Source organism: Moschus berezovskii, chromosome 7 (assembly GCF_049115385.1).
Source record: "Moschus berezovskii isolate FMDL1 chromosome 7, NW_MosBer_1.0, whole genome shotgun sequence".
Taxonomy (NCBI): Eukaryota; Metazoa; Chordata; class Mammalia; order Artiodactyla; family Moschidae; genus Moschus; species Moschus berezovskii.
The window spans coordinates 50,852,006-50,879,457 of record NC_142466.1 but is presented as its reverse complement, the minus strand read 5'-3'; the positions used below and the strand labels follow the sequence as shown (position 1 = coordinate 50,879,457).

At 41.3% G+C, this 27,452-nt stretch overlaps 1 protein-coding gene and 1 long non-coding RNA gene across 5 annotated transcripts in view; both read left to right on the top strand.

The window, feature by feature from the left end:
- KANK1 (KN motif and ankyrin repeat domains 1) overlaps positions 1 to 27,452 on the top strand; it is a 221,831-nt gene that overhangs the window by 160,481 nt on the left and 33,898 nt on the right. The window contains exon 1 of one of the 4 annotated variants that reach the window (XM_088837918.1): positions 7,634 to 7,769. The exons of the other annotated variants lie outside the window; for them this stretch is intronic. Coding sequence (XP_088694044.1) covers positions 7,649 to 7,769 — 121 coding nt within the window. The 5' untranslated portion in view covers positions 7,634 to 7,648. Of the gene's footprint in view, positions 1 to 7,633; positions 7,770 to 27,452 lie in introns of those variants that run through there. 4 annotated transcript variants of the gene reach the window in all.
- LOC129557625 (uncharacterized) lies at positions 15,066 to 19,276 on the top strand. The gene is made up of 4 exons (XR_008686247.2): positions 15,066 to 15,644; positions 15,760 to 15,883; positions 16,590 to 16,811; positions 16,917 to 19,276. It is a non-coding gene; the product is annotated as an uncharacterized LOC129557625 (long non-coding RNA).

The following is a 27,452-nucleotide window of genomic DNA, read 5'->3' as shown; positions in this document are numbered from 1 at the left end:
AGGAGGAGAAGGAGGAGACCTCTGAAATGGGCCCACTCACCCCCTAGGAGACTTTCTGTGTCAGCAATCCCAGCTACAAGCATCCTCTCTAACAAGATGCTATAGCTTGCCCCAGATCAAACCCAGATAAACTCAGTTGTTAATTATGGAACAACTGATCTTAATCCGTTCATTCTTCTTCCTGTCCTTTCTGCTGCTCGACTTCTCAGGACTTTTATAGATTCTGCTCAGGATTGCTGTCAATAATGTGAATGACAATACATAATATTTAATGAACTGTTAGTATTACCATGGTACCCAAGATGCTTTGCCTGCATTATTATACTTAATCATCTGTAATCCTATGAGAGTATGTGTTATCATCACTCTCACCACCACCACTGCTGTCCCTACATCATGGCACAGAGAAGCTCAGTAACTTACCTAAATGAAGAAAGAAGAGTTAGGATTAGTACTTGTTTCTCTAGTCAAATATTTGATACGGGCAGAAATTGAAACACTGTGAATTTTCTTAAGAGTTTTGAGTGGGTTTCAATCCCCCCATGATACTATCATCTCCTTTCCCTCTCCTGCCCTTAATTCTTTTCACACACTCAGAGGAAGGGGTCTTGAAGTTGTTCTTCAAAACCCTCTGGTATCTCTGACAGAATTCTATATTCAGGGGTTTAGATACTTATCCCAAGTGACCCTAATTCCTTTTCCAACTTGATTTGTCCTGGAGTATCACTTTCCTTTGTTCCTGAAGTCTGATGATAGAGTTATAACCTTCCTTCCTCACTTGGTAGCCTGCCTAACAGGTCTAAGGACTGAGTCTGAAAGCAAAGAAAAACTCTCTGACTTGTGACTTCTGGGGTGTCAGGGTATGATTTGTTATTTCAGACAGGTGCCTGGAACAGAAGGTTTTTGTTTGTACTAGTCACCATGGCCTCTTTAAGCCTGTAAACAAATCTGATTAGAGGCTTAGTCACACATACCTTTATTTTATATGTACATATATGTATATAAATATGTGTGTGTGTATATACACACAGATACATATGCATGTATAAACTATATATACATATATGTGTGTGTGTATGTATATATACACACACATATATATGAAACTCATTAGGGAAAATTTTATAGTATAGAAGCTTAGTATTTTCCAAAAAATAAAGCAAGAATTACTGGTAATACCACCACTCCGAAATAAATGTTTTGCTCATTTTCCATATAGCCATTATTTTTTTCTCTTTTCTAAAATTTTATTTTACTTTTTTTAAAAAAAGTTTATTGGAGTATAGTTAATTTACAATGTTGTGTTTAATTTCAAGTGCACAGTAAAGTGATTTAGTTATTTGTTGTTTAGTCACTAATATGTCCATTCTTTTTTAGATTCTTTTCCCATATAGACCATTACAGATTATTGAGTAGAATTCCCTGTGCTATACAGTAGGTTCTTATTAGTTATCTATTTTATATATAGTAGTGTGTATATACCAATCCCAGTCTCCCAATTGATCCCCTCTCCCTCCTAACTCCGTAACCATAAGTTTGTTTTTTACATCTGTGGCTCTGTTTCAAAAATAAATTCATTTGTACCATTTTTTAAGATTCCACTTAAAAGTGACATCATATGATATTTGTCTGTCTCTCTCTGACTGACTTCACTCAGTATGACAATCTCTTGGTCCATTCATGTTGCTGCAAATGGCATTATTTCATTTTATAAATTTTATATATTTCATATAGTTGAAATTATACTTATAAGAATCTCTGCATTTCTTTTCTCACTTTGTATTACAGAAGAAATACCTAGCCATTGTAAAAAAAAAAAAAAAAAGCCAAACAATACAAAAACGTATGTGAGTTATAACTATACTTTTTGAAATGTAGTTAACTTAAGAACATTTACAGACCCAGATTAAGATGGGATAAAGAGAGCTTTATGAAAGCTAATAAAGGCTGGTGACTGATCTTTCCCATGAGAAAAAACTACATTATTTGGATAGTTCAGTAGAAGTGTTAAGTATGAAGTAAATATATGTTTTATTCATTTTCAAAAATAAAGTAAATATTAAATATGCTTTCTTAAACTATACTTCCCCTAGATGTGTTATGTCCCAAAGAGGTCTCCCTTCCTACCCCCTCCCCCTGAAAAATCACTGCTTTGGGCTCCTCAGAACATGAGCAGAAATCTCATGTGACGATGGAGTCAGAACACTGGCAAAAGAAACACTTTTCATGGTCTGAGGAATATAGCAGATGCAAAAGAAGACAACTGAGAAAAGCACAACCTAGTTACACTGTGCCCTTGCTGCAAGACACACCTGAAGACTGATCATACCATGTTCACGTCCCTGTCTAGAGTTTAAATTGGATAAGGGACCATTCACAAGTCATTTTACACTCTCATTCCCCACTGAGTCCTTCAGTTAGATTGGGTAGAAAGTATTGATTTTTTAAAAATTGAAGTAGGCTTCCCTAGTGACTCAGATGGCAAAGAATCTGCCTGCACTACAGGAGACCCAGGTTTGATTCCTGGGTTGAGAAGATCCCCTGGAGAAGGGAATGGCAACCCACTCCAGTATTCTTGCCTGGGAAATCCCACGGACAGAGGAGCCTGGTGGGCTAAGGTCCATGGGGTTGCACAGAGTCAGACACGGCCGAGCAACTAACACATAGTTTATTTACAATGTTAATTTCTGGTACAGCTAAGTGATTCAGTTATACCTATATGTACATTCTTTTTTTATATTCTTTTCCATTATGATTTATCGTAGGATATTAACTATAATTCCCTGTGCTATACAGCAAGACCTTGTTTATCTATTCTATATGTAATAGTTTGCATCTACTTGTACCAAACTCCCACTCCATCCCCCAACCTCCTCCCCCTTATAAGAGTGGTTAATTAATAACTGTAACTTGTAAAATGTATTATTGTACATTTCAGTCATAAAAAAATATGTAAAGGTTATATAGCAGGCATTCATGTACATACCATCTAAGCCTAAGAAATAAACTTTACCAGTACGTCATGTATTGAGCCCTTAAAATGTGCCAAACATTGTTCCGGGCCCTGGGGATAGAGCAGGGAACAAAATATGCAGAAAGCCCTGCCTTTAGGAATCTTACATTCTAGTGGAAGTTGAAGTTCTCCTTGTGAACAGAGTATCCAGATAAAAGAGAGTCATTCTTACACTATTAAAGAACCCTTTGTTTATCTGAAATTCAGATTTAACTGGGTGTCCTCTTATTTGCTAAACCTGGCAAACTTACTTCTAAAGCCCTTCCAGATTTCATCTTTCTTCTTACTGCCCACCCCCTCATTATCAATTGTTTGTCATAATTTTATGTCTTTTTCACCAGATCCTTCATCCTACTTCTGTTGATTGGTCCAGTTTTGTTTTCATTAATTTAAAGCATTTTATTATGGTGTTACTAAGAGTACACTAATGTCATTTGTTAATGTAATGAAGTATGAACATCATAAATTGCTCATGATTAACTGTTCTCTTTGTTTATAGCCAAGTAGGAAGTAAATGGGAGTCATTGGTTAGAAAAATTGGTGTATTTCTGCAGAATTTAGGGATAGGGACAGTCTGCTTTTTCCCAGGTTTTCCCATCGTGTTATAAACAGTGTACTGATTGATGCCTCTCTGAACACTAATTAATGTTGTGAAACTTTAATTAGAGTTTAGAGTCTCTTTAGAAGCCAAATAACAAGTGACTTATTTGTCAGATAAAGATAATAATACTTGTCCTACCTTCTTTACAGGATTGTTATGAAGAAAAAATAAAACAATAACCGTCAAAACACTTTTTAAGATGTAAAGTGCTGGTCAGAAGTCAGGAGAAATCACCATCCTCCTTGTTCTGCTATCTCTGTCATGATCTAATTAACACCTGCTCAGGTGCCCTCTGCCAGGCTCTGTCAGATGCTGGGATGTTGGGGAAAGAAAATTGTCTTGTGTTTGACAGTTAAATGACTTTTTATGCTTGCCATCACCATTTGTATTTTTTCTAATAATAGACTTGCCTTTGCTAGTCTATTACAGTTTCTCCCCTCTTGCTCTTCTCTTTCACAGCCTAAACATATGTATATTTTCCCAGACAGATGCATATTTACTCATTCAATATACTTATTGAACTGCATTAACCATTTGGTTATCATTTTAAATTAAATAACTTTCATAAAAATATTTAAAATGTTTAAATAACTGTCATAAAATCTTGTTACCTCGTCAGTTATTTGGCTCCAAGTTTTGTCTCCATGCTGATGTTAAATGCGGTACAAAGGCCACAGATAAGACCTGGTCAGTCAGAGAGAGTCAGAGTCTCGTGGCAGAGAAGGTAGACGGCTGTGGTGCAGTGCAGCCTACTCTCCGTTGTGTAAATATTTTTTCTGGGCAGGAGCATTTCTCAAACAGAACTCTGAGCCCACTGCGGTGAACCTGACAGCAGGGATATGAATGCTGTTTGTCAAGAACAAGACCAATTTGCACTGACTGGTCTGGCTGGAGGGGACCTGGTGTTTTCTGAGACCATCTGTAAAGAATGTCACAGAGCATGGCAGAGGTGGTGTGTTTGTGGTGGTGAGTCAGACCTGACCTCTGTGTTTGTATTATACCAAAGACAGAGGGTGAGCTGAAGAGAAACTGGGGCTGCTTTAATTTGTGAGTATCCTACTTGACCTTCTGGAGTCTCCTGATGCAATCTGCAACAGAATTAAATGCATTTTCCCTTAAGTGGTATGTTCAGTGGTTATCAGAAGAGCTGAGAGGGTAACAGAATCGCCCAACATAAAAACATATGTAAGAGCTAGCCAGGATTTTGATCTCTTCTGTTCAATCTCCCTTTTATGTTCAGATGGAAAAACATGACTTGCCCCCATGGCTAACCCAGAAATTTAAAGTGGAGAGTCATTTTTCTTTGTTTGACACATTCTGTTGACATTAAAAATCAGAAGTGTAGTATCTATGAAGATCTAATTGGACAGATCAATGGGAAAGTATATATTTCAGAAAACTACATAAAACCCAAAAGTAGAATGATTATAAATAACATGTCTCTCCTGACAGGGATTATTTTTTTCCTTAGTGTGAATTGTTCTAGAGAGCCAAATGAACAAGTGTATTCTAATTGCATATATATATATATATATATAAAACATTTGTATATTTAGTGCCTCATGCAGTTTCACCCTTTATTTGATGTGTTTAATAACTGGATTTAATTAGATTATCATTTCAACTTCAAATGAAACTGTTAGTTGTTAGTTAACTGAAGGCTAATTCCACACTGAATTTCTAAGTGAAATAATTTATTTTCTTATAGTGATGGCATTTGGGAAGATAGTTATTTTTTTAAGAAGCATTTACATTTGAATTTCGTAAGTGTTAAAACGCCAAGACCACCTACAAACAGGGACCCTGGGTTTTAGAGTCTTGCTTGTCTGGTTAATCAGAGCCCCAGAATTCATCCAGCCCCAAAGAGGCTCTGAAGAGTCCCTCCCTTGTCAGGGCTTGCCTGTTTTATAAACTTTCAAGGCTTTGGTCTTAAGCTGTAGCCAGCTTTACCTTATAAGATTTTTGCTTTAAACCGTGAGTCTTAATGGGTTAAGCATCAGATTTCAGACAGGCGGTTAGCTCTCCAGCTAAGCTGAGGAAGGATGGCTTATCTTCCAGCAAGTACCAGCCCACTTGGGTGTAGGAAGAGTAGACTTCGGGCTCCTGCTAGTCCTAGGTCTTGAGCAAAGGTACCCTTCCGTTGTCAGTTTCTGCCCAGGTGCTCCGTCGGTGCCAGCAAGAAAGAAAAAAGCACAGAATCCCAACAGGGAGTTTTTGCTATGTTAAGAACTTGAGCTCTTGCTATCTTTTGGAGATTGCATAGGCAGGCATAGGATTACAACAGCCCTTCTACAGGGATTTATTTGAATATTCTGTGCCCTGCTCATCTGCCAGCTTCTCATCGTGAGTATCGGCATTTGTTTCTGGTTATACACTTCCCCTCTTTCTGGAAGAACTTTGGGTGGGCTAGTTGAGCCCATCAGCTTCCTTCTTCCTGTGTCCAGGATAATTCTTGTTCATCTCCTTTGTGTAATTTCTAAGAAAGGTTTGAATGCACTTGGAGGAAAATGAGTGACTAACGCTCACTTCTGCTTTGGGGACCTTTTCTATAAAAGGCTGTTTAATTTTATCTGGCATGAAAAATAATTAGTGGTGTTCTCACATTCACAGAAATAATGCATTCTTGCTCTTTTCTGGCAGTGTATTTTAAAATGGTATTGAGTAGACTTCTCTAATAAAAACCTCAAAGAAGACCCAACCGGGAAATGAGCCTTGATAAGATTCATTCAAACAGTTGTAGAAGTTCTAAGGCCAAAAAAAGTGATGATTCTGTTTTTCCTCTCTCGGCTGCCCTGTTAGATATTTTTGGAGTGTGCTATAACTGATTTACTCATTTCCATATGCTTTAGGAAAAGTATGTTCATGTTTTAGAGGATACGCTTGCAGTTCTTTATTAAGGCTGAAAACAAGAGAAGTGTTTGAAATATGCAGCCCATTTGTATATATAGCATCAGTGATCTCATCTGACCATTCTATATGAACAAGTGATCTCACAGCTTAAAAATAAATATGTAGCTGTTTTGAGGATCTTTTGAAATAGAGACCAGATTTCTAATCCTAGTAGTTCTTGGAGCAAACCATGGCTGAAAATGAAGATTAAATAATATTTTGTAATATTAGAAGGCTTTTCTAACCAACAGAATGAAAAACAGAACTATAGACATGAGGGAGAACTGGGCCAAGAAACAAATTGTTGGATTCATGGGATTTGTTCTTATTCTGAAAGTTAAATCTTTGTACTCTTACACTGTCTTGTTTGTGACAAGCCAGATTTGAGTAGTCTGTGACATTTCTATCAGCTGGATAAGAGGTTGTGGACATGACTACATTTCATCATATAAACCTTTATTTAGAGGAGCTGATGCTAGAGTAATGGTTTATGAAAGCAGTTTTTTTATTTATAGCTCTTTTTATTAGTCACAAGTCCTAAGTTTATTTTAGTTCCTTTTTTGTGATTTTATTTGATTGAAACAGTTCTCTCTCCAAGGGATCTTATGCATTTTGGACATGATCTCTGTTAGATGGAATCAAGTGCTAGTCATGGGATTTTCTGAATTTAGTCTCACAATATTTGGTTTAGTTGATAAGTTCTATCAACTTTGCAAATAACTTTGTGAAAACATTGATTCAGCTTGTACTGCCAAAATTTCCCTGTCCACTTTCTGAGTCCCCTTTTTCTTGCATCAATATGTTAGCTGAAGGCATTTCAAGAGTTCTATACAGCAGGCACATTTAAGAGTCTCCTGAAAGAAAAGGGGAGAAGACAAAGGGGATATTTCTAATAATTCATAAGCGCGGCTGCTTAATATCTTTAAAGCCTTAGTCACACACATCAGTTCTTACATTCTTCTAACTAAAACGTAAAAAAGTTCAGTCTCCCTCTGCTCAGTGTCCTCCTCATCTTGGTGGATACTCAGAGAGAGTATCCACCAAGAAACTTTCCTTTTCCCTAGCATTTCAGACTGATTGACCATGATGCTTCATTCAAATCAGGACCACCCCCTGGAAATGTTTTTTGAGGCAGCCCATTGGGCATGTTCCCTCCAACTGTGAGACAAAGACTGATTTGTCTTCCCATGACCTGGAGGAGCAGGTTGAAGTACCTACTGGCTTCATGCAGCATGTCCCCTAGCCGGTACTCCGCCTCTTCAGGTGGTGAGTCAGCCCGATGATACACTGATTTTTATAGCACGACAGGGTGGAGACCTGGAAGTCCATAGGCCAGTCAGGGAGGAGGGAATGGTTCGCATGTCAAAGCATTCCAACAATCCAGCTTACAGGAAAAGATTGCAAAATTCCGAAGCCCTGTGCCACCAGATTTTTCCTTTAGCACCACACTTTACACAGCTTTCAGCTCTGCCACAGAGACAGCTGCTTGGCAGTGTGAGGGGAAATGGTCATATCCCATCATTAGCTCTGTGGTCGGTTACCTGTCATCCTGTCCTGTAAGGAATCCCAGTAGTTGTGAGTATCTCCTTCTATGTGCTGATATAACAAGCTACGGATTCTCTGAAGGTGGTGCTCGGACATTATTTGGGCACTAGAAAACAGCCTCTGGAACTTACACCACCCCAGGATACTGATTTTAAATAAAGAAATCCAAGACAGAAAAGCTTCTGGAAAGGTAAAGGGGGCTTAGATCTGGGGACTTTTCCTCTAGAGTATTATCCTTTGGTTTTCTGTCCTGTGTACACTTTGATGATGAAAAGGTAGGCTTTCCAAATTGTGGTCAATTGAAATGAGCATGGTATGGTTTGGGAATTACCAGAAAGAATGATCCAAAGCTCAGTAGAATTCAGTTCAGTTAGTTCATTCATTCAATAGCTCACTTTTATATGACTATACAGAAATATACTTGGCAGAGGGTGCCTGTTTCCCTTCTTTGTGTAAGGACCAACACTGAGGTTCTGTGAATGTTGGTCTGTCTTTTGCCTTATTCTCACTACTTTGATTTTGTTTTATTAAGGATAGCTGGCAAGATTAAGGATCTTTTAGCTTTCTAATATTTTCGTTATTTTTTCTATCTCTCCAAACATTTTAGCTTTCAGTAACGTTAATCTCTGTTTTCTGCTCTGCACTCGGAGCCTTTGTGTTTGCCTTACTTTGACAAACCATAGTCTCTCTGTTTCTTCAGTCATGGTACCTGCAGAAATCACGGTTGGCCTTCCCAGGCCTGCCTGACTCCAGGTAGTAAGAGAATAGCTCCATCCCAAGTCATGTGAAAGAAGCAGAGGCTTCTCCACCATCCCAGCTGCTACCGACCCTGTTCCCCTCTTAGTGGCGTTGCCCAAAGCGTTGTTCTCTTGACCTGGCTGTCTTTCTCATATTTGTTCATATGAGCCCTTCTTATGCTTTAAGTCCTGCTTTCTGTCTCACCTCTTCCAAAATGTGTCCTCAGATACTCCCAGTGTGAATTCACCCCTTCCGCTTCTTTATTCCTGGAGAGCTTTCTATCCTGTTAAATAGTCACCATCACTCTCTTTTATGTAAGAGTTGTGATTGTGTCTCACTAATCTGTACCTTTGAGGTCTTAAGAGGCAGGATTCATGTCATCTTCATCTTGGTATGATGGTATGCCCATCGTGGCTTGCATTATACCCAAAATAACCAATGTTCAACCAACAAAGGTTTACAGCCCACTTCCTTGGTGCTGCCTTAACACTGGGCAGCTAATAGAGTAAGATACAAGCACAGTGTCTGCTTAGGAATCTGTGAGGTGAAGTTGAGCCCTGCCGGTTGCCATTCTTAAATTGTCATATGCTGGGCAATCTTCTCCCAGCCTGTTCACCTGGGTAGTTCCCTGTCATGAACAGGTGGCTTTCACTCTTGTCACACGTACTCACTTGCATTCTTCCTCCTCATACCTCACATCTAAGTGGAAATTAATAGTATCTTCATTTTCTCCATCATGTCCCCTAAGGTAGGCTTAAAATGCTATTGTCTGTTAAATGCCTTGGGTTCAGGTACGACGTGGTCATCCAGAGAGGAATATTGTCAGAGGCTGTTTGGGAGGCTCTTTCTAGCTCCCTTGACCTCTCTGTTTCTTTCTCTGTTAACAATCCAACCAGAGTGAGAAGGGGCTCCAATCAATTCCTTTGGCTTATTAGCTACTCCGGTTTGGTGGATTGGTTGAAATTGGATGAGAACTTGAGCTGGTAACCTCGAAGGTGGGAGTATGGTCACTGCTCTACCTTCTTTCTCACCCACAGTTTTTTGGGAAAGGTCTCTACAGATCTATCACCTCTTTTAGATGGAAGGAAATAAACTGTCCTTGCTGCTTCATCATTTTACAGCCTTTAGTCTCTGTGGTAATTTCATTTAAAGTTTTAAATCTTCTAGTTTCAAGTCCCAGTTCATTTTGTCATTTGGTTTTTTTAAATGTTGATTTCAAACCTTGGATGAAAATATATTGTGAGAAAGTCTCTAGTTTAAATTTGATGAAATTAATAATCATGAGGCAACCCAGACCATAAAGAAAGCCTAACGTGTAGAAATTCAGTGTGACTCCAGATTTAAGCCTTAAATGTGTTTGGGGAAATGCACTTTGTTAGGTCAAGTTCAACAAAGACAAGATCCTATTTTGGTCTTTTAGATTAGGCCCATCATACATAGCATCCTCTTCCTAATTTCACTTTCCCAACTGGAATCACACACCTCCGCTGGGGCACACCCTTTTCATGTTGATTGTGGCCTCTCCTTGGAAAATCTCCCTGATAATAAGTTTTAGGTGCAGATCCTTCTAATCCAGGCAGCTAAAGGAGGAGTCCTCTTCCAACACCCAATGCTGTCCACACCTATGATGAGAAAGAGCTGTAAGTCCTTGCTAGACCTGTCCTAACCTTGTAATCCCCTTCAGGTCCTGTCAGCCCCCTCAGGCTAAGATGGAGGTGGGTGGAGAAGGAACCTTGGTGATGAGGAAAGGAACTGCATGAATACACTTTCTCAGTCATTGCAGTTCTCTTAGACACCCAGGTTTTAGTGTCACATCCCTTCACCGGTCTGGCAGGAAAGGATGGTTAACACAGCATAATAAGGTATTTGAATTCTTTAGGGGTTGAGGGGAAGTCTCAAATATAGCAGAAATAATGCAGGCCCTCCATGAGCATGATAGCAGAGCACCTTACTATCACCCTGTCTCTTTTTAGGATAAAGACTTATAGGTCTTTTTCACGTTAAGCATTTTTGCACATTAAGATTACCTGTGAGAGAAGTGGCAGTAGGGATCCTAGGCTTTTGTCTTGATTGTTGTCTTTGTATTCAATTTGTTTCAACAAGGACTCTAGAAATTTTAAATAAGAGGGGGAAAACAGTTGGCCAGCTGGAAAATGGGAAAAGGAAAGGGACAGAAACAGGATGAGATTGGATCCCAAATAGATGGTGAAGTCCTTGCTTGGTATTAAACTGAGGCTTGGGAGTGCGTTCTATTTGACCAACCCAAGGTCTTGTTTTAATTTGAATTAATGGCCAAGATTTTTCCATTAAATAATTTCATATAAAAATACCAGTTTCTTCAACTCCTGAAACGTCTTTCTGGATCATGAGTGTATACTTCCATAGCACCATAGTCAACTGGAGAGGACATGTGCCTTCTAGTTTCTCCCAAACCCCTCCGAACTCCTTCCTTTGCATTGTTAACCTGGACGCTGAAGGTATTTGAACTTGTGATCTGACCCTTGAGGCTACTTGAATTACTTAAGGGGCTGCCCCCATTTTGGCTGTCAGCTTCCTTTAAGTCAAGATGAAAAACACACTTAAGAGCTGCAGAGTTCACAGCTGAGGTTCTCATCCCTGGCCATGGCATAGACTCCTCTGTGAAGCTTCTAAACTGCTAATGCCCCTGGCCCCACCCTGGGGATTCTGATTCATCGGGATAGAGATGGGGGGACAGCTCAGCATTTTTGGAAACAGCCCCAGGTGCTTTGACTGTGCAGCAGGGTGGGAAACTTGAGGCATGGGGGGTGTCCGCTCTGACGGCTTCCAGCCTTGGCACTTCCCCTTGATTGGCAGAGTTGATGTTAGCATTGTCACCCCCCTGGCCCAGAGACCTGCCCTAGCTGTGAAATGAGGGCATGGGTTCAGAGTCCTTGACATTATCATACAGTTCTTTAAAAGGAAACAAACACTTCAAGTGTGGCTCCTCTGGAAGGAATTGAATGACCCTGGGCACCTGCAGTGCCGGGGGCACAACATTGGTTGAATGAAGAAGACAGGGGCTCCCATAAGTTTGTAGGGATGTTAGATGTGTGCACGAATCATATAGAGGAGAAAGCACGCTTCACTGAAAGCCTGGATGGAAGAGGTTGACCCCACATTAGGATAAGGGACAGCTTCCAACAGAACTGATACTTTATTTAGCTGGTCTTTGCAAACTGGGAGAATTTTTGTCTGCAAAGATTGAGGAGGGGGTGGTGACACACTAGAAGAGGAAGGAACCAGCAAAAGTGCAGAAGTAACATGTTCTTTCTCCTCCCCACCCTTCAGAAAGGCCAGCTCCCTCCCCACCACACACTGTTCTTTGCCCTCTCAGGGCTACAGGGAAGAGGGCATCACTGTCCAGTGCTGTGTCGTATTAACGTATCAGTGGCGTGGCAGCATGGATGACATAAGCTTCATCATAAGGTTGTCTTGAAGATGAGATGAGTTCATACATGTACCAAGCCCTTGGAACAGTGCTGTCCAAAATAACTGTGCACAGTGGGCAGTGAGGAAGGATGGCTGTGAGGCGGGCTTTATGAAACTGATGACTCACGTGCATTTGTGCTTTGTCTTTGAGACTGGAAGGGTGTTAAGAAGTTGGTAACAAGGAAAAAAGGAACACATTAGGGGAGGAAGGTGAATTCAGGCTGTCGGGAAGTACGCACCTTAAGTTGTCCAAAATGTAATCCACTGTTACTACTCAGTAGTTCATTTAGCTTTGGTTTTATCTCTAGACTAGGGGTCAGGCGCTCTGGGGAGAAGAGTCTTGATGCACTTAACCTGTTACGTAAGCATCAGAAGTACTGTGGGTACAGATATGCTTGGCTGCCATCCTGCACCACCATCCAGGGGAGGACCGTTGGGACAAGGCCTGCCAGCATGGTGTCACAGAAACCTTTGTCTGCAGCCTATTTCCCTCCTCACAGGGAGTCCTTTTGCTGGCTCCTGCCCACCTATCAAAGGAAAGGCCTTGAGTACATCTTCATCCTCCCGGATCACATTCAGTGGCTTCTTTTGTATATAAATTAAGGGAGAGTAGAGACAGACACGGAGAAGGCAATGGCACCCCACTCCAGTACTCTTGCCTGGAAAATCCCATGGACGGAAGAGCCTGGTGGGCTGCGGTCCGTGGGGTTGCTAAGGGTCGGACACGACTGAGCGACTTCACTTTCACTTTTCACTTTCATGCATTGGAGAAGGAAATGGCAACCCACTCCAGTGTTCTTGCCTGGAGAATCCCAGGGACGGCGGAGCCTGGTGGGCTGCCGTCTATGGGGTCACACAGAGTCGGACACGACTGAAGCGACTTAGCAGCAGCAGCAGAGACAGACAGGTGTGTCTTTCTCACGACAGTGGGAACCTTTGTGACTGACACTTTGCAGGCAGAAGGAGCTCCTATTTTTAACTCTTCTCCCATCCCAACCCATGTCATCCTTGATAAAGTGAAAGTGAAGTCGCTTAGTCGTCTCCGACTCTTTGTGACTCCATGGACTATAGCCCACCAGGCTCCTCCATCCATGGAATTTTCTAGGCAAGAGTACTGGAATAGGTTGCCATTTCCTTCTCCAGGGGATCTTCTTGACCCAGGCATCGAACCCGGGTCTCCCACATTGTGGGCAGACGCTTTACCGTCTGAGCCACCACCCAAATTGTCCTTGATAAAGGACTAGACATTCATTTGTATACAGTGGCTTTTTCTCTTAGACCTTGGCTTCATAGAAGCACACAGAGAAAATAATTATATTCAACTGCTTAATAAGCTCTATTCTTACCAGAACACAATATTTACAAAATAAAAATTTAGCCAAATTTTTTTCCTTTCAGGAAAGGAATACCTCATTCAGATGCTTTTGTCTTCCTCAGTTTAATTCTCAAGAACAAGTCTTTTGATATTAATACTTAGTTTGGAATATAATAATGTAACTAAATAATAACAATTTTTTCAGAAGCACAGAGGAGAAAATTTATCTTCTAAATGATAAAACAAGCCTAAGGAAATCTTAGGATGATGAATGTTTTCTAAAACTGAATTGTGGGGATGGGTAAATAACTGTATACATTAACTAAAACTCATCAAAATCTGTACACTTAAAATGGGTGAATTTTATGGTATGTAAATACCTCAATAAATTATAAAGTCCAGAAACAAGGGGGAAATTAGTCTAACTAAATGTAGGTGTTGTTGGATAAAATAATTTGGAATATTTTTGATCCTATATTTCAAAGTATCTGGCACTTGAAACTTTGTTCTTTATTAGTTTGTTATTTCTCTTTGGATCAGTTGATTTGGTGTAAAACAAGCCCAGATGAGTCCCACATCATCTTAAAAAGTTTGATCTTTGTAGCTTCACACAGGAAAATGTCTGTTTCAAAAACTGAAGGACTGATGCTAAAGCTGAAACTGCAATACTTTGGCCACCTCATGCGACGAGTTGACTCACTGCAAAAGACTCTGATGCTGGGAAAGGTTGGGGGCGGGAGGAGAAGGGGACGACCGAGAATGAGATGGCTGGATGGTATCACCGACTCTGTGGACATGAGTTTGAGTGAACTCAGGGAGTTGGTGATCGACAGGGAGGCCTGGCGTGCTGTGATTCATGGGGTCGCGGAGAGTCGGACACGACTGAGCGACTGAACTGAACTGAACTGAACTGAACCAGGTGGAGCAGAGGGTGGAGTGAGGAGTTAAGTGGAGTGAGGTAAGGTGTGTGCCAGCGCTAAGGTGAACCAGTTAGACACTGCAAATCCAGGGGATTCTCGTAAAACTCTGCCTCTCTCCTCATAGCTGTCCTCTGTTTAGAATTTTTTAAAACGGGACCTTTGGAGTCATCCTCAATCTTTGTTAATCTCCATTTTACTGTTTAGAACTGGCTTTGCTTGTTCCCTGTAGATGGAATTCAGTCAATCTTATTCCACTAGAATCAGCCACATTTACCCAGTGTACTTAGGCACACAGGTGAAGAACAGATTTAAAAGGACTTTTTCTCCCTCTTTTTTTAGTTGATGAATTTAAACCATTAGAGGGACAGATGATTCTTACTAGATTTTTAAAACAGAAACAAAACATCACTTAAAAACATTATCCCCCTAAAACAGAATGCACTTGTTTGGAAACTAATTCTGTGTCTTTGAACGTCATATGATCCAGTTGGGATAAAATGTTTAAGGAACTATGAAAAAAAAAAAAAAGGTTTGGGTCTGTGGTTTACAAATGGGAGTGTTTTTAGCCTTCAAATTGCATGTTGCATTAAATAAGAATGAACCAAAAAAAGGAATCACTTGCCTCCAGCTGATCCTGGGTTCAGCATAGGACTGAATCATTTCCTTCCTAGACCAGCCCTGCGCCCTGACTCAGGTCATGACTGGGAGCTTTTCTCAGCCCTGGATGGTTTAGAGGAGGAGGGACCAAGTCAGCAGGAAGAATGAGAAAACATTTGCTGCCTTCTGTGTTCTTTCAAGAGTTAGCAGGTTTACAGCTGCATTTCTAGGTCAGCATTTCATGTGTCTGAGGAACATGAGCATAGTTTGTTTGAAAAACTGGAAGGAGCCTGGGAGACACCTGTCTTCACCTCTGTGTTGCTGAGATCCTTGTAGCGGTTCTGTTCGTCAGTAGTTTTTGCTGTCTCACTGACGCCGAGAGTCCTGGAATTAAACCCCGTGGCCAGCAGGCTGTTAGTTGGTCAGGAAATTCCAAATGGGTATAAATAAATGCTCTGAAGCAGCTCCTGGGCTCTTTGCCTGCTAACGTGTGCAGGCCCTATAACGCTGAGGGAAGTGGGCCCGAGACTTGGCTTCCTGCTGGCTGAAAATCACAGTTATTTTGTTTCTGGGTGGGTAAGTAAGAAAACCCCAAAAAAAGAAAAACAGGAGAGTGTGACGTGTGGGTGGGGGTTGGTGAAATATAAACTCAAGCTCTGTATGTTATGAAAAATATTTGCTTTTCTTACAGACTGGAAAGAATAACTCAGCCCTGGATTTTTGGTTCAGTGACAGTTTCAGCTTTAGCCATGGCTCTAACATAAAGACGTCATTGTCATGGGAATGAGAGGTCGCATGTATATATATACACTAAGGTTTGAGTTCTTGGCTTGCTTAACTCCCAGAGTTTCCTTTCTTGTTGGTGACTCCATTTTTGGTCATTTGTTTTCAGCTGTTTTTCTAATGAGCTGCTCAGTGTGCCTTGAAGTTGGTTTCTTTTTCTTATGTAAACATGGTAAAACAAAATAAGAGCTGGGATTTATATAATTACTTTAGCCTCTCCCACCTCGCCAAAAGGCATAATGTTTTGTTAGAAAAGCCTTTCTGTCCCAAAGTCCTAGCTTGTGCTGGTTCTCTGCTTTTCACAGAATTACCCTCTGCACTGGCACATTTCCTATGTACGCTTAGAGCAGTGTGTTATTTTTGAAGAAAGTTTGGAAAACAGCATTTAGTCCCCAAGCTAGTTCCCTTCTGTGCATGCATGATAAATTTAGGCTCTAGTTCAGCAGTTAAGTCTTCAAATCAGACAGTGGACGTTAGAAGACAGGAGTGCTGAGGCTGTGAGAATAAGCCCTAAAGAGCCCAGGCATCTCAACTATTAGGAGACAGATTTTGGGTAGAGTTGCTGCATCTTCTAGTTGGCACTAAGCACTGGAGAAGAGGGCCATTGTGTGACCCTCACGGCCTCCGTAATGTCACATGCCTCCTTGCTACAATGTGTCCTTTATTAACACATCGCCCCTTCCATTCTCAGGAACTGTAACCCTTTCCATTTTCTTTCCTCTCACTGCTCACCTGCAGCCTGGCTTCGAGACTCTTAAGACCTACCCTGAGTGGGACTGATGATCCAGCAAAAGGAAGCTGCCTTTGGGGATTGTTAGGTTGTGTTAGCTGTCACCATGCAGCTGGAAAGTGCTACAAATGGAGGGGGCAGAGAGCAAGGCCCCTGGCTCCGTCTGCCTGCGTTCATCTGGCCTGACAGCTGCTTCAATTAATTCCTTTCGTCACTTGATCACTTAGCAGGTGATGTTATGGAACTTTGTGTGAAGTATAGTGAGAGGGTTGTGGTCTGGAAGCAACCTTTGGAAATCATTGAGTTCCACCAACATTCTCATTTTATACATACAGACCTTGTTGCTGCGTGTGTGATTCCAGACCCTTGCTGCCCATTGCTGGACTGTGAACTCAGAAGTATTTATAGCTCCTGTACTTGTTTTATGAAAAAATTATACCATCCCCCCAATCTGGACAACCGCATGGAAGTGTATTCAGTGGTTCTACAGCACACATCTGTGCATAGTGTGTTAAAAAATGTTCTGCTCTTATGACCTAATTAGAGATAGAATAGGATAGTTCATAAAAATCAGTGCTTACCTTTGTCCTCTTATTGTGTTGTTGTTGTTGTTGTTCAGTTGTGTCCAACTCTTTGCCATCCCATGGACTGCAGCATGCCAGGCTTCCCTATCCTTCACCATCTCCCTGAGTTTGCTCCAATTCATGTTCATTGAGTCAGTGATGCCATCCAACCATCTTGTCTTCTGCTGTCCCCTCCTCCTGCTTTCATTCTTTCCCAGCATCAGGGTCTTTTTCAGTGAGTTGGCTCTTCTCATCAGGTGGCCAGAGTACTGGAGCTTCAGCTTCAGCATCAGTCCTTCCAATGAATATTCAGGATTGATTTTCTTTAGTGTTAACTGGTTTGATATTGTAAGAAAATATTTCCTCTTGGTTATAATATACTTTTAAAGGTTGGAGAAGCCTGTCTGCTTTTGCTTTTGTTATATTACCTCCTCCCTATGTATAATTGATACTAAAGTAGGGTTCCCTATATACCTAACCAGCATCCACACTCCACTCACCCTGAGCCCTAGTGTGCACACACAGACACATGCACCTCCACTGCAGGGCCCAGCCAGCATCTCCTTCAGCCAGCAAAAACCAGGTAGACCTCAAGATTTTCACAGACTCATTTAATTGATTTTGAAAAATATCACAGACACCTCAAGTCCTAGCTCCATGGGCAGGCAGAAAAAAAGCAGGGTGTAAAAGAGGAGTTCTGGACTAGTATGCCAGGAGTGTATGCTTCACCAAACAATAATAGTAAATAATAATAGCAGACCACAGACCTAGCTCTGAGTGCTCCACATTAGCACTGTGAAGCAGGTCTGTTATTTTCCCAGTTATACAGTTGGAGTGGAATCTAACTTGCCAACAGAAAGTGGCAGCGCCAGGATTCAAACCCAGAGTATCTGATTTTAATCACTACAGCTCTTCCTCCCAGACTTAACTAAATGGTACATGCCTAGGCATGAGGTTTTTCATTTCAACAAATACTGAGCATGCTATGTGCCAAGCACTGTGCTAGGCCTTGAGGGATAGAAAAAATAAGTATTAATTGGTTTCTGTCCCCCGGCTCACCTGCAGTCTGGTAGGGGAAGACAGGCATGCACCTGGTACTCATAGCACAGGTCAGTGTGTTAACAAAGTGTTCCAGGAGGATGGAGGGGAGAAGGTGACCATTTCTTCCCAGGACAGAGCAGTTAGGAATAAGAGAAGACTCTACAAATTATGGGAAATTTTGGGTTGGGCCCCAGTTGTGATCAGTGGAAGAGGCTGGGGAAGGGCATACTCGGAAGAGGGAACAGAGTGAACGAAGGCAGAGAGGCTTGAAAGTGTCTTGGTATGTTGAAGTTCTGGAAGGAAGAGGGGTTGGGGACTTGGAAGTGCTGGATTGGGCCAAATTGGTGAAGACTTTTAATGTGACAGAAATGAACTTAGGAACTTTATGTTCTGTAATGGGGCTCCTGGCAACCAATCTGCAAGATTAATATTTGAGAAGGCTCTGCAAGTTTCCAGGGATACCTCAAACAAATGTAAAATTCCTCAAAGAATATGTAATATAGGAGCGCGGAGACATTAGTCTTGATAAAAAACAGACTGCTCTATTTGCATATGAGCAGCAGCAGAGTGTTGGCTGTGCTCCCCGGTGACTGGCTGACTGCTCTCACGTACCCCAGAGACACTGGAGGCACAAGTAGAGGAAGGTTATCATCATCTACATTTATGTAATTTATTTTGAAATAATTTCAACTTAGAGAAAATTCATAAAAGAACTCTCTTGCCTCCTCCACCTACATTCAGATTCTCAAGTGGTTCATATTTTGCCACATTTGCTTTATCTCTTTATGTATACATGTACTTGTATGTGTGGGTATATATATAAAGACATGTTTTTGTCATATCTCTTTAATCTCCTTCAATCTGAAATAGCTCTTAGCCTTTCTTTGATGACCTTGATAGTTTTAAAAGGAGAGACCTGGGAATTCCCTGGCGGTTCAGTGGTTAGGACTACATGCTTCCACTACCAGAGTCCTGATTTCAATCCCCAGTTGGGCAACTAAGATCCTGCAAGCTGTGTGGCATGGCATAAAGAAAGATAGAGAGAGATCTGTCTTTTTGTGGGATGTCTTTCAGGTAAATCTATTGACATGTCCAGATTTAGGTCATACCTTCCAAGCAGAAACCCAGGAAGACTGATATGTGCTTTCTCAGATCAGGGCCTCAGGGACATGTGATTGTAACCTTTATCACCTAGTCCATGTGGTTCTTGATCAGCTTTCTACTCCATAGTATCACCATTTTCTCCTTAGTGATTGAAAGCTGTTTTTGTGCGAGGCATCCTGAGGCCAAAATTCCTGTTCTTCAGTAGGAAATCTCTATACTCTAGATTCAGCATCCGTTGATGATTCCTGCTTGGGTCACCTACTGTTATAATAGTTGTTAAATGGTGATTTACTGTTTTCATAACTCTTTATTTATTGAAATATAAGTTGGAACTCTGTTATATATTTCTTATAGCATTATGGACTCATAGATACCTGATTTATTCAGTGGACTGTCATCTGCTACTATCATTAATCCTATTATTTTGATGCCCAACTTATCCCAGATTTGGACAGTGGAACCTAAAAGTGAGTTTGGGAACTAACTAGACCCCAGACACTCTTTTAAAATAGCTAATCTGATGTGTGCTGACAACTGAGATAAATAAGGAGTAGGTAGAACCTGCTGTCTGAGTTCAAACAATAGGGGTCCCCTGCAGCAAGATCCTTGTCAGGCAGGCAGAGAGAGCACTCAGGTGGTTAGAGGCCAGCTGATCTGAAATTAATTCAGCTTGTCAGAGACCTTGTGGTGGGTAGAAGTCTTGAATTTTCAGGATGTATTGCTTACGTTCTCCCAGACCGTATTCTCTGTCTTTAGCCTTCGCTTGGGTAATTCAGCCCCTGGTCAGCGTGGGCAGAAAATCAGGGCCTGAAGCTGGGAGCACTGCACGTCGGCAGTAGTATGCTGCCCATCTGTCCCTCCCTCCTCCACCAGGACACTTGCTGGCTGCCAGGGTCAGCCAGCTTTGCTTCACAGACATCTTCAGCCCCTGCTGTGCCCATTTTAGTTTCAAATATGGAGCGAGTTTGTGCTCTGCATCTCAACAAGCTCAGTCAGGGCCTGCATTCCCTAAAATGTCCTCTCTTGTTTCTTCCTGCCCTCACTCATGTCACCCCACCCCTCCCAGATTAGATTTATTGTACTTAAATCACCTTCTGAAAAGGAAATCCCATCATTTTTCTCTACAGTGAGTCATCCATTGGTTTAAAGAAAATATTTTCTTTCTTATTAGCAGAATGAGGTCAAGGATAGAGCCCCAGAGGATGAATACAAAGACCCGATCCCTGTCTGCAGCTCTGCCCAGAGGAGTTGAGATATGTCAGGCCTTCTCAGTTTCCTCTTGAATAGCTTAGGGGGAAGGTGTGGACCACAGACTGCCCCCAGATGCTGGCACGCTCTGAAGTTCTTGTAAGGCTAGCACTTCTTACCTAGTTCAGTAACTAAAACTCACACAATGCAAAGGAATTTGTGATACCGCAAGAAAAATTCATAGGGACTTGAACAGTCTGTGGAAACTTCATGAAGATTGCTGAAGAGAATTTTAAATACATACTCCAGCACCTCTGGTGGCTCAGAGGTTAAAGCGTCTGCCTCCAATGCGGGAGACCCGGGTTTGATCCCTGGGTCGGGAAGATCCCCTGGAGAAGGAAATGGTAACCCACTCCAGTATTCTTGCCTGGAGAATCCCATGGACGGAGAAGCCTGGTAGGCTACAGTCCACGGGGTCGCAAAGAGTCGGGCACGACTGAGCGACGGAACGGAACGGAACTCCAGCACCTAGCCAGAGCAGTCTTGCTAAGACACAAATCGTTATCTTTTCACTCCTGTGTTCAGTAGCTGCCTGATGCACTTGAGAACTACAAACCTGACACAGGGACCTGTGACTGGGGCGCAGTCCCCTCTCTGCCTCACTTTGTGTTTTCCTTATCATGCAAAGCTCTTCTCAGTTCCTAAAAGTTGCAGGTTTCACAGATGCTGTTTTCTCTGCCTAAAATTTCTCCCATCTTGGTCTCCCTGCCAAATACCCCCAACCCCCACAAACACACACACACTTAGCCCAGTGGACCCCTCAAATACAGCACCCTGGCAGAACACTCTCTATGCCCAGCCCAGGTAGGGGTTCCTGCTCTGTCCCCACATACCTCCTGGATTTTAGTCTCACAGCACTTATCATAGTTGTTAGATTTTTATGCATCCTTTGTTTCCTAGAGTTCACAAGTTCTATCCAGGTAGGCTCTCTGTCCCTTTTGATTTAGTCCTAGCAGTGTTTGCTGCATGGTATAGGTTCTTAATAAATACTTACTGAATGAAAGAATAAATCCATCTTTCAGCCTGACAATTGCAGCTTCCCTGGGTCAGCATTCCATCTCTGGGGTGTGGAGACAGGTAGACCTGGAATGTGGGACCAGGATGAAAAGGAGCAGTGATGGGAGACAGTGGAATGTGTGTGGGGACAGGTTACAAACACAGAGATAAGAACAGCTATGAGAGGAGATCTGAAGATGTAGGGGAAGAAGCCAGAAGCAGTAATGAAGAGTTCCAGATATAAGAAACAACAGCACATTATAACTTAGTCATATAAACAAACCAAGCCTGTAAAACTGAGTTATGTTGAGCTGGTATTTCCCATGAACTTCTGGCAGCCACTTTTGCTTTCCTTCATGTTGTCATTTTATTTGAACAAAGCATATTTGGGTAGCCGTTTAAAGCAGCTGCAACCCAAAAAGAAGTGTAGGTGAAATCAAGTAGGTAATATAAACTTCACAGAACAGGGATTCAGGTTTTATAGAACCAGCCGTGACTTCTAATAGGTGCTTATCATTTGAATGAATGATTGGATGGATAAGGGAAAAAAGCAGATAGAAAAACAATTCTTTGGTAATTGGAAGAGCAAGAGAAAAATCTCATTTGCCATACACTCTTGGAAAAAAACAGAAGGAACACTTACATTATTATACTTTTCATTGTGTATTCTCTAACAAATAGGGTTTCCCGTAGATTTTGGTGTGAGAAGCTCCTTGGGTCTCAGTCTTAATTCGAACAGTGTCATCAGAACTTTCCTGTTAAACCTGTCTAGAAGGACCTGTTCCACATCATTGTCTTCTTCGTCCCCTGCTCCATCCCGGGGAGAGTTGATTTGCTAACTCAATTACTTTCATACTCTGAGTAATTATCTCCATGAGAACTTCTCTCTCATCAAGTTCATCTCAGAGTTGATCCTACTGCTTTTCTTTCCTGCCTCTCAGCCTCAGCTGATGTTGAATCTTTTTGACTGCTTTAAACAGCAGGATGCTTGCACTCTGCTGCTTTTAAGTATGGGAATCTGTGTTTAATTATGTGCTTCTTGGGGACTGACTCAGCTCTTTAGGCAAAAATCTTCATGCTTCATGTGAGAGGGGACAATACAGTAATAGGAATTAGCAGAGTTCTTCAGTTTCAATAGTCAGGTAGAATATCTGCTGAAGAAAAACACATAAAAGAGTGTTGGCACATGGGTGCAATTATTTTTCATGGCACCACTAGTCAGTAATTGGGCCTAGAGTATGCAGTGGTGAAACCAGGACAAAGAAGCCTTTGTATCCTAATTAATAGATAGAGTAATAATATCAAAGTTTTGCCCATTTAAAAGTCCACCAGGACATATTATTTCGTAAACCTCCAGTGCTTTTTACTCAGAGTAAAGAATGGCTCACTGTGGTAGGGTGTACAGAATAGTGTTTACTGGTTTCTGGCTCAAAATTGGCATTTTTATTATCCTGTCACTTGAGCATGATGCTGTGGTCCTGCTGAAAAATGGAAGACTTGAAGAACACAGCTTACATAGCCAAATTTTCAATTGCTATATGTGAATTTTTTACTCTTGCTCACTGTCTTTAGTACAGGCACTCTCAGCCTCAACACCACAGTCTGCCCTCAGTATCCTCAGGGGATTGATTCCAGGACCCTCAGGGACAGCAAAACCACTGGTGCTCCAGTCCCTTATATAAAATGACATAGCACATTTAACAGTCTCTGTCTATAGGTTTCACATCCACAAATGCAGAGAGCTGACTGTACTGACATTTTGGACCGGGTAATTCTTTGCAGAGGAAGGTAGGACTGTCCTGAGCATTGTAGGATGTTAGCAGCATCCTGGCCTCTGCCCACTAGATGCCAGTAGCACCCCTTTTCTAGTTGTGACGAGCAAAATTGTCTCTAGAGTTTGCCAAATATCTCCCGGGGGGCAAAATCAGCCCTGGTTAAGAAACACCGCTAGCAGGTTAGTACTCCCAGACTAGTTTCTTACCTTCTAATCTTCTACCTCCTGGCCACTACATTACTTTTTATGTCTCCCCAAACCGAATATTATTTGGACATTAAGTTTAACTTCTTTGAAAAGTTAAAACCGTATAATACTTCATGAATCTAAACGAAATGACTTTTGAAATAGCCATATCTCCATTTCACTTTGTTAATGCAGAAAAATTGCAAGGAGCATTTCAAATTGTTCTTGGGTCTGTGCACTAGCTCTGTCACAGAGCACTAGTTTTATGGCTGGTGAATATATAAATAAAGGGTAGAATTACCATCAGTTTGTTGTTTTCAGCTTTTCTCTGAATACCTGGGGATCTGGTCTGGACTTAGGAAGCTGTCTCCAGTCAGTGCTGTCCCATTTGGTGTTTGGTTTCCCCAGTTTGCAGACTGTACAAACTGGGTTAGAGGAGAGAGGATGGAAAAGGGACTCTGACCTTTGGTGTCTAGGAAGCAGTTCAACCCTGAAAAACCACGTAGAGCATATTATAAGCCCATCCACTTAGGCTGACACACAAATGTAAATTTTGCTGGTTCTGCCTCTTCACTTTGCTTCTGCCTTTTCTTTCCTTCTCCATGCACTCCCCTGCGCCCCCTCCCGCTGCCCCCACGCTGGACTGCGAGTATTGTGGGAACGGGGCCTTGTCTCCTTGTTCACTCTGAGTCCCCCAGCTCCTCCAGCAGTACTTGGGAAATAGTAGTAAGAGGAAAGGGAAGGGAAGGGGGAGGGAGAGAGTGCGGTGTTCCTAAAACTGTCTTTTGAGAATCAGTATTAACTATACATATAAGGTAAACATATATGTGTCATTTTTTTTATTTGGTCGTCACATCACATTTGGGTACCATAACATTTTAACTGGTCCCCTGGAATTTAATCTCTTTCCCTACCTTGGTCTATTCCACACACAGCTGTGAAGACACTCCTTGTTGATCGTTTCAGTCCCTAGCACAGGGCCTGGTGTGCGACCTCTCAGAGGTGAGATTCCCCTGCTCCAGACCCAGTGCAGTATCCCCTTCTGTACCAGGTCACCCCCTTCTCTTGTAGCCCCCTCTTTCGTTGCACTACTAGGCTCTTACCTGGCTCATCAACGCCTCTTTCCATTTTACTCTGTCATCACTTACTTTGTCTTCAGAACTCATCTCCTGGTTAATCCAGTATTGATCATTTTTTCATATATCATCAGATTGTTCTTGTTGATAATATACTTTTGTAACTGACCTAACTTAGTGTTATGTTTCTGGTGTTTGGCATTTATTTCACATCTAGACTGTACCTCCTTTTATTTGTTATAAATCCTTCCTCCTACTCTTTCCACTGAATAGGACCATTTTCTGCACCCAATTAAGCTTTCAATAAATGCTGTATAATGAAGGTAGAGGTGGTGCCAGGAACAGTCTCTACCTCTGGATTTCCAGACATTCAGAAAATTCTTGTAAACACCAGGGACACCCCTCTGATTCCAGACTGTTTAACTGGAAGCTGTTACTTTCCGGATTCCAGTTGCAGATAACAGCCAGTGGTTTCTGGCTTCATATAAGCTCTGTTAGTCCAAAAGGGCTTTTTAGGCAGTTAACAGTCTCCTTAATAACCCGTTTACAGACTTTTTTTCACATTGTTTTTACACTTCCTTAATTATTCTTGAATTTATCAATTTTTTTGTAATGAAAATGTTTTAATGTAATGTCTCCCCAGTTTATTATTAAACATTTTTCTTTTCAAGATCTAGTCCTAATTCTTTCTTTTTTTTTTCTTTTTTATGAGGGGGATAAGACAACACTGGGCAAAGAGTAATGTATCCATTAGACTTCAATTTAGCTCTCAGTAACAGGAACTCTGGAAAAGACTCTGATGCTGGGAAAGGTTGGGGGCTGGAGGAGAAGGGAGCGACGGAGAATGAGATGGCTAGATGGCATCACCGACTCTGTGGACATGAGTTTGAGTGTACTCCGGGAGTTGGTGATGGACAGGGAGGCCTGGCGTGCTGTGATTCATGGGGTCGCGGAGAGTCAGACACGACTGAGCGACTGAACTGAACTGAACAGGAACTCTAAGCAAACAAAAGCTAAACAAAATTAAATATAAATTCACATAAATGTGTAGAGAGAGGTAAGTTTTCCAGGAGTAGTATAGTGCTCTGAGTCAACTCTTCGCATGAGGTGGCCAAAGTATTGGAATTTCAGCTTTAGCATCAGTCCTTCCAATGAATACCCAGGACTGATTTCCTTTAGAATGGACTGGTTTGATCTCCTTGCAGTCCAAGGGACTCTCAAAAGTCTTCTCCAACACCACAGTTCAAAAGCATCAATTCTTCGGTGCTGGGAGGGATTGGGGGCAGGAGGAGAAGGGAACGACGGAGAATGAGATGGCTAGATGGCATCACCGATTCTGTGGACATGAGTTTGAGTGTACTCCGGGAGTTGGTGATGGACAGGGAGGCCTGGCGTGCTGTGATTCATGGCGTTGCAAAGAGTCAGACACGACTGAGCAACTGAACTGAACTGAACTGATAGTGCTCTGATCCACAAAGCTCTTATAGACCCAGGTTCCTTCAAGCACCTTGTTCCTCCATCCCTCAATGTGATCTCAAGTCCAAAATAGCATCTACTGTTCCAGTCAGTACATCTGCATTCCAGACAGCAAGACACAAGAAGAAACAAAGAGAAAGGATGTCAAAGAGCTAGTCCTGTGTCTTAGAAGGGAGGCTTCTGGGGGTTGTTGCATGACATATCTGCTTATGGGCATACTAACAGCGAAAGAAGCTGGGGAAATACTGTGTTTATATTTGCCCAATTAAACAAAGGGAGTCCAGTTCATATGGAAGGGTGAGGTAGCACATACTGAGGAACATTTAGTTATCTTTGCTAAATATCTTTGCCCAGTACATTCCTCTGTCATATGAGCTATCTTTTTTACTTCAATACATTCCAATACATTCCCATGTATTATTCAAAACAGTGACTTATAATCATATTTCTAAAAGATGAATACCTATATGCTGTAAAAAATGTTTTATTTATTAATTTAAAAAATTTTTTAAACATTAAAAAACATTAAAATCACTCATGATTCCAGAACCTAAAGATAAATACTGAAACAGTATCAATATAATAAATGTCCTTAACACTAATATAGAACAAGCAACTTCAGACTAGAGTATTTAAATGGTTTTCAGAGATCTCAGTTATACTGTATATTCAGTTATTACTTCAGTAAACATTATAAAACATCTTTATTCATAGCATCTTGTTAATTCATGTGTGTGGTTGGAACGGAGAGCAAAGAAGGAACTTTTAAAAATTAAATTTGTTGCTCTCAGTCTAGTACAGAGAGACAAGGCAAACACATAAAAAAGTTGGGAAATCAGGGCACTCTAAGTGTCCTGTTTGTGTTAATGTATGTAAAGGTAGAAAGCAGGAAATAAAATAATCATGACACTAGGTATCTTTACTTAACAGTAGAATAATTTGTACTGTGAAGAATTGTTTGGAAAAATGACACCTTGAGAAATACATCTTCCTTTTTAGTTGCTGGAGAATGAAATTTGGATTACAAGTCCTCAGGACAGCCTGAATCGAACACTATTAGGAAATAATCAAGCTCACCATGGTTAAATTCTAACCTTCCTTGGTTCCCAGATTTAGAAGTCCAAAGTTCATCTGGGGATAATTCAGCATGACCTGTACCTTTCCTGAACTTCAGAAATAACTAAAGATAAGTCAGTTGAATTTCTCTGGAAAGTGTGACATGTTTTGTTTTCTAAACCTTGACGTTAATGCATTTTAAAAGTTTTGAAGAGTAATAAACTAAAATCAACCTTTCCTAAGGAAGACGCGTAAGAGGCAAAATTAGCTATGTTAAGATACACACAGAAAAACAGGAGCTATACCAAAATACTAACAATTGCCACTAGGTGGTGAGATATGAGTTACTTT